This window comes from Phaethon lepturus, unplaced genomic scaffold, assembly GCF_000687285.1.
Source record: "Phaethon lepturus isolate BGI_N335 unplaced genomic scaffold, ASM68728v1 scaffold29150, whole genome shotgun sequence".
Classification (NCBI taxonomy): domain Eukaryota; kingdom Metazoa; phylum Chordata; class Aves; order Phaethontiformes; family Phaethontidae; genus Phaethon; species Phaethon lepturus.
This window is the reverse complement of record NW_010510231.1, coordinates 3,934-10,778: the sequence shown is the minus strand read 5'-3', so window position 1 is coordinate 10,778 and position 6,845 is coordinate 3,934. Positions and strand designations below refer to the sequence as shown.

The following is a 6,845-nucleotide window of genomic DNA, read 5'->3' as shown; positions in this document are numbered from 1 at the left end:
AGGAATGCCATCCAAAAACCCACAAAACATTTAACCTAAGCATGAATACTTCATATTTAAATACAGGTTTACACAGACTGATCTTCTAAATTACCCAAATGAAAAAAAAAAAAGTCTCTTGCTAAGGAAACCAGTTCCCATGCCTAATTGCAACAGTCACCCGAGATTCCTTGCAGAGCTTTTAGACCTGACTTCCCAAGGCAAGTCTTCCCTTTCAAGAGAGAGAGGAGGAAAAAAAAAAAAAGTATATACATACCCACCCATGCTTGTTTGGGGCTCTCGGTATTGAAATAAAACATCTAGGAAAAACTGCACATCTTTGGAAGTAGGAGTTTTGGCACTATACTTGAAGGACTGTCCTAGTAGTAAGTATTAAATAAGCAGCAGTCAACAATACAGAGAATTAATTCCTTAGGAGCAGTGATTAAAGAAAAACAGCAACTTTCTTTTTATAGAACTTCTGAGGCAAAAAAGGAATTAAAAAAAATTTGAGTTTTTATAGCCATTATAGTAAAAAGTACATTCAGAAACCACACAGAGCCAAAAATCCAAACAGAAAAACTATTTCTAAGAGGGTGGCAGACATTCTAGGATATTTACCCGCATCAATAGTTTTCATTTCTCATCAGTAAATAGAAGCTTTTCCATCAACAGTAGGTTGTTTCCACTCGATTCAAATCCCCCAAGTACTTCACTCTAAACAAAGAGGTAAATATTCTAACCTTTGGAATTTCAAGTTGTAGAAACTTCTGTAAGGCTGTACATATTAAAGTCACACGTAAGAACTACTTTGCAAGACCCGCATCTTTCCAAATAGAAGGAAATCCTATTCTTTATTATTTACTATTTGCAAAGCAATATCATGATTGTACTCTGGGCAACTCTTACAAAGACAACCATAAAATCATTTGCACATCAATAGGAAAATAGGAGGCTGAAGTGGAATCTCTTAAAAATATATGTTTGTGTATATATATATTTGTTCTTTCTGTACGTCAACTTCACTAGAGTTTTTAACTAACAGCAATCTTGTTCTCCTCCATGAAGTGAGGGAACTGGTGTTTTGGCACATTGTCTGCAGCAGCACCACTGGCCTTCTCCGTATCAGAACCAGTCCCAGACTGGGTCCCATCCATTTTGGAGACCGTAGCAGTATTTATTGCTGAACCACCCGCAATGGTGACTGGAAGGGTAGGTAAGCCACCGCTCTGGATCACCGAGATCTCGTTAGTCTTCATCGCTATGCCATTGCTGAGTACCGCTGCATACTGATTCCAGACTGTGGGGTCAATGCTCACTGAAGGAGGCATTATATCCTTCGGAAACATTTCAGATACCTTCTTGGGATCATTCCCCAACAGAGCCATGGGGTTATCAATTGAAAGCCGCCTTCCCCGCCTGGCAGAGTTATTCCACATGTGAGTTCCTACATGAACCTTCCAGAGGGGAAAAAAAGCAAAGAGGATCATTAATACTGCAGTTCTTTTATGGTATACACAAGTTCTACTTTGCTTACAGCCAAGTTGCTCAAAAGAAGTCATGTATGCCCAATTTGCATTCAGGTCAGGTATTTAAGCTGGCTAGTTCTTGTCTTTGTTCTCTTCCTGGCATACGTAAGATACAGTCATTCTACTGCCTGACATCACCGTGGCTCTCTAGCATTTACTGTTGAATTGTCTGTAGGACCGTGTTTTCACACTTATTGTAAGTGATGTTGGCAAAGATGCCCCTCTCTCCCTCAAAAAGTAAAAGCCACATTATTTGCTGTGAACAGACTACAGTGAAAAAAATTACTAGTTAATGCAAAAAACTCACCAAGGAATTTGGAAGAGAGGTTACACCTAAGCTAAAATCTTCCACACCACAAACATATTACTAGTGCTTCCAGCAACTGACGGCTCACAAACTGCAGAGTGTTTTCCATCCCCATCAGCATTTATGCAAGAGCACTGAAGAGCTTGCAGAGGTTCTCATGGGAAGTGAGAAGCCTCTGTGCAAGTGAAAGCGCTGCAAGTCCCTTACAGGGCAAATGGATTAATCTGACAGTGAGGACAGACTCGCAGGACTTCTTCAGCAAGTGCCTAGACAAAGAAATCCCCAAGTACTTTGTGCCATCTCAGGATTATCCTCTCACTTATATGCCTCCTTGTCCTGCACGGTGTTTCAAGCAGTGCAGTCTAAGGCGTGTATTCTGTAGGCGTCATTTTGTAGCATTCAGTCTACGAAATGTTTTATGTCTTGAGGCATCCAACTCCAAAGGAAAATAAAACCATCTGCTTAGTAAGGGCTAAGCCTTTCTCACCATCCAAAAACAAAAGTGAAAGACAGTAGCAAAGACTTCTGCAGATGATTTCAGTACGCTGCTTAGCAAGTTGTGTAAAGAAACTCATGAAGGAGAGACAAAAGTCAAAGATAACAATTTGAGGAACTAAAAGAAAAATTAAAGTTGTCCCCAAAGGCAGGACTGGCCTCAGGAATAGCGTTTCCCTCTTATGGTATGGCTTCCCCTGACAAAGTAAATCACAGTTTAAGAGACAGCTTACCTTCAGGTTTCCTTTTGTTGTAAAGGCTCTCCCACAGATGGTGCAGGCAAATGGCTTTTCACCAGTATGGGTCCGTTCGTGAATCTGAAGGGCGCTGGCAGAAGAGAAGTTCTTCCCACACGTAGTGCAGATGTGCTGTTTGGCGGGACGGCAGAATTTCGGTCGTGGCACAAGGAGAGGGGCAACACCAGGGGAGAGAGCTGGTGGGCCAATGAAATGGCTAGTGCTAATGGGACGCTCACCGGGCATCTCCATTTTTATGAGGGCTGGTGGGGCTCTAACAAAAGCAGCTGGAATACTACTTCGACCTGGAAAGAAAGCGAAGATAATGTTTATCCCAAACTCCTCCTGCTTCCAAGCTTAAATATGGCTACAATACCAGAGGCCCTGCCTTTGGACATGCACGTGCCCAAAAAGCACGCCTGCAAAGCCCTCCAAAGACGTGTGGTAGGGCTGCTAGTATGCTCTGAAAGAGATCAGCTCATCCTCATTTTTGTTTGTGAGCTTAGGAGTTAGAAATCTCACTTCTGGTCAAATTTGCCTCAGTGCTAAAGGGCTCAAAAACCCCACAAAGTATTCCAGAGTTTTAATGCCACATTCTCAGGTTAAGCAGTCTTCCATGAAACACAAATGTGTACCTTTTGGAGAGCTATAGGGAGGGATCAGGTGAGCCCATGAAAGATATAAGTGCCCAGCCTCTATTTATTTTAAGGACCTCTATGCTACCCCTTGCAGGAGATGACAGCAGTCAGACAGCAGCACTCAGAGTCAGGAAACCTTTCAAGAGCGTGTGCCCCTTTTTCTAATGGAGGAGAATGAAGAGGGGAAAGCTGAGGAGGTTTGACTCCTGTTGGTCCTTTTAGAGAAGGGTTTCCTCCAGTCCTACTGCCCCACCCAAGTTATTGCCAGCATTTCGTGTTACTCACCGTATTCTCCATTTGCAAAGTGTAACCCAGGTTCTTCTTTAATGACCTTTCGACCAATATTGCCGTAAGTTAAATCCAAAGCACCGATGACCCCCGGTTCCATTTCTGCAGAAGTGTTCTCAGGACCCTCAGATTTATTTCCCGTGCCTGTATCTTCTTGATTGTTGAAGCTAGGTGACTTTGACCTTACGCTCTCAGCTTGGCTATTGGCTGGGGACAGAGCCTGGAGCGATGCAGACTCAGAGGCAGCAGGACTCCTGCCGTTCTGATAATCTGGATCTCCCGCCACAGAAGACGAATCATTTGTCAGGCCATCACTTTCTGCTGAGCCATTGTCACTAGACTTCAAGCTGCTTTGCCGCTGCAAGTTCAAAGCAGAGTTGACTATCTTAATTTGATTTTCCAGTGCTGCAATACCAGAGAAGCTGGCTGCCGTGGCTGGCGATTCTGATTGTGCATCGTATGGAGTAGGAGGTTTTGAAGAACTCCTAGGGCCATCCTGAGAGTCCAGGTCCTCTTCCATCTCTATGCTTTCCACGGTCTCATCTGGGCGACTGACCTCTCCGTTCTTCTCAGTCGCAGTAGGATCCACATCAGTACTGTCACAGGTGTTTTCCGGCATTGGTGTGTTGGGTATTTGTCCCCCCATATGCATGCGGATATGCTGCTGCAACACAACTGCATTTGTAAACTTCTTCTGGCAAATAGGACACGAATGTTGCATCTTCAAAGGAGTATTGGCCCGGTGGACACCATAATGAGTTTTAAGGTTCCCTTTAGTGGAGAAGGCACGGCCACAGATTTTACACTTGAACGGCCTCTCTCCAGTGTGAGTACGATAATGCATTTTGAGTGAACTCTGGCAGCTCAGCACTCTGTGACAGATCAGGCACTCGTTGGGGTCAGCAGTGGATTTGTCGATATTTTCAACCAGCTGCTGAAGCTTCGATGTTTCTGAGCCTTGCTCGTTTGACCCACTTACATGGAAGATGCTCACGCTGCAAGTAGCTTGTGGTGAACTCAAGCTCTGCTCCGTTCCCGATTCATGGCCGACTGCCCCTGATGAGGAAGAGCCGCCCTCACTTTCTGGAGAAGGCTTTGACTGCAGGTCACTTGAGAACGTACCAGGCAGAGACTCCTTAATGCCTGCTAGGTTGGAGACGGTCTGAGGTGCACTGGTGGCCGCAGAGGTAGGCAGAGTTGTTAGGAGAGGTTTGCTATCCACAATTAGGTTAGACTCATCCAGTGGCACAGACATCCCATAAGGGATGCCAGTGCTAGTGGGAACATTGTCCAGGTGCTCAGGAACCGGGTAAGGATTCATCTTTATGTGGGGGTATTTGTCTTTATGACGCTGAAAATGCACTTTAAGGTTTCCTTTGGTTGTAAAGCGGTTACCACAAATGTTACACTTGTAGGGTCTTTCACCGGTGTGGGAACGGAGGTGAATCTGCAGGGCACTGTCATTGCCAAAGACCTTGCCACAGAACTTACACTTGTGTTTGAAGAACGGCTCTTCTGCATTCGGCTTGCTTTCAGACACGCTAATGTTGGGAGGTTTTCCCTTCCCCTTCTTTGAGGACTCTATTACAGAAGAAACTGCTGAAACTGCTGAAAGCGGGTTTTGGAAGATGACAGAGTTGGAGGACTGAGGTAGCAAAGGATTTGGGAACCGAGAAATGGAGCCGGGGAGGCTTCTGCTTGCCTCCGACTTCAAGGGGAAGGAGGAGGAAAGGCCGGGGAGCCAGTGGCTGCAACGCCAGTGTTAGAATGAGGTAGTTTCCCTTGCTTCAAGGATTCCAGTGATAGGCTCTGGCTCCCAGCTTTTTGTCCGATCAAAGCAACAGCAGCCGACAGCTGCTGAGACATGTGAGCGCCCAGAGCTTTTAGTGGATCAGTAGCAGCTGCTATAGAAGGATGCAGGGCATGCGGAGCCATCATGGCAATCTGAATGCGAATTTGCTCCGTCAACTGAATTTGCTGGAGTTGCTGCTGCTGCAGACACACGAGCTGCTCCAGGATCATGGGGATAGCATTAAAACTGGCTGCTGAAGACGAGATGGCATCGGAGGTCCGCTGGTTCACAGCCACTTTAGTGCCGCGTATCGTCTGCAAAGTCACATTAGTGTTTGGTACTTTGGATTTTGGTAGATAGCTTAGCCCAGGAGCTGCAGGCGTCACGGGGGGTTCTATTTTAAGGTACATTCCTCCTACCGACTCAGCATCCATTTTTCCTTCTCTCTTTTCCATAGAGCCAGTGCAGCCCTTTGCCTGAATGTCCTTGCGTGCCCTGCTATCCATTCGATCACTTGGAAAGCTCCCTAGAGAAGACTCAGAGAAGCTCTCAGGGGGTACTGTTCCCTCACTGTCATTCATGATTAGAACAGGTGGATTTTTAGTGCAATTTTTCTTATGCTCAAGGAATTCAGAGAGATCAAAGAATTCTGCACAGCATTTCTCACAGATTTTAGTTTCCTCCGTGCGGCACCTTTTGGAACTCATCTCACCATCTCCGTCACCTGGGACGTCTTGTGGACTCCCTTAAAACAAAAGAAAGTCACATTAATAGCTAGATTTAGACCGGGTATTTCCTATTCTTAAAATCACCAACTTCACCTGAACTGCAAGTTAAAGATACGAGACACTGGAATCAAGTTTGCAGATCAATCTGAAGTCTTGCTCTTTGTTTTGCTACCAATTCATTTGCAGCCCCAAAGAAATCTGCATCTTAGTTCCGTTTTCAATAAAAACAATGATAATAAAAGGAATCCGACACGGCTCAATGGAAAGAGGTTTATCACAGATCCCTTTATACGGGTAAAAAGGGAACAGAGCAGCAAGGCAGCTAGCATCTGCAAAACAGCTTAAAAGGAACGCGACCCAAGGAAGACAGAGGAAGCAGGGAAGTGTCAGAAGACACTGAGCAAAACACTACATAAGCTTATTTTGTTTGTGCTTCAGTTGGTAATGCTTAGTTAACCATCTCACAGAAATTCATATGTTAACACAAGAACTTCAGAGCAGTTCTTAATTGTACACTGATCTATCAAACAACATTCACTCCACCATTATGGAAATAATCACTACCGAAGGGGGCTGACAAAAGCAGAAGTCCAATATTAGCTTTTAAATACTTCAAAAACACACTCAGCTAAAAAGCAACCTCTAAGAAGTCACAGTAGTAAACAAATTATTAACTTACAGAATGCCACACGTCGGTACGAGCCTACATTGATACTGATGATTATTAGAGAGCGAAGCAACAATTCCTGCTTGCAAAACACACCAAGTTGCTTCAGACCCGCTCAGGACAGGGTGTGTAGCTGCACCCCCAAGTCATCTGCTTTAGGGAAGGGGTGCAAAAGCGAAGCTGATC

At 44.9% G+C, this 6,845-nt stretch overlaps 1 protein-coding gene across 1 annotated transcript; it reads right to left on the bottom strand.

The window, feature by feature from the left end:
• Positions 1-120: 120 nt before the first annotated feature.
• LOC104627910 (sal-like protein 4) lies at positions 121-6,004 on the bottom strand. Its single transcript, XM_010296319.1, is given in 4 exon segments — positions 121-1,436; positions 2,544-2,851; positions 3,470-5,209; positions 5,212-6,004. Coding segments are annotated over 4 exon segments (3,231 nt in total). The 5' UTR covers positions 5,972-6,004; the 3' UTR covers positions 121-1,013.
• Positions 6,005-6,845: the final 841 nt, after the last annotated feature.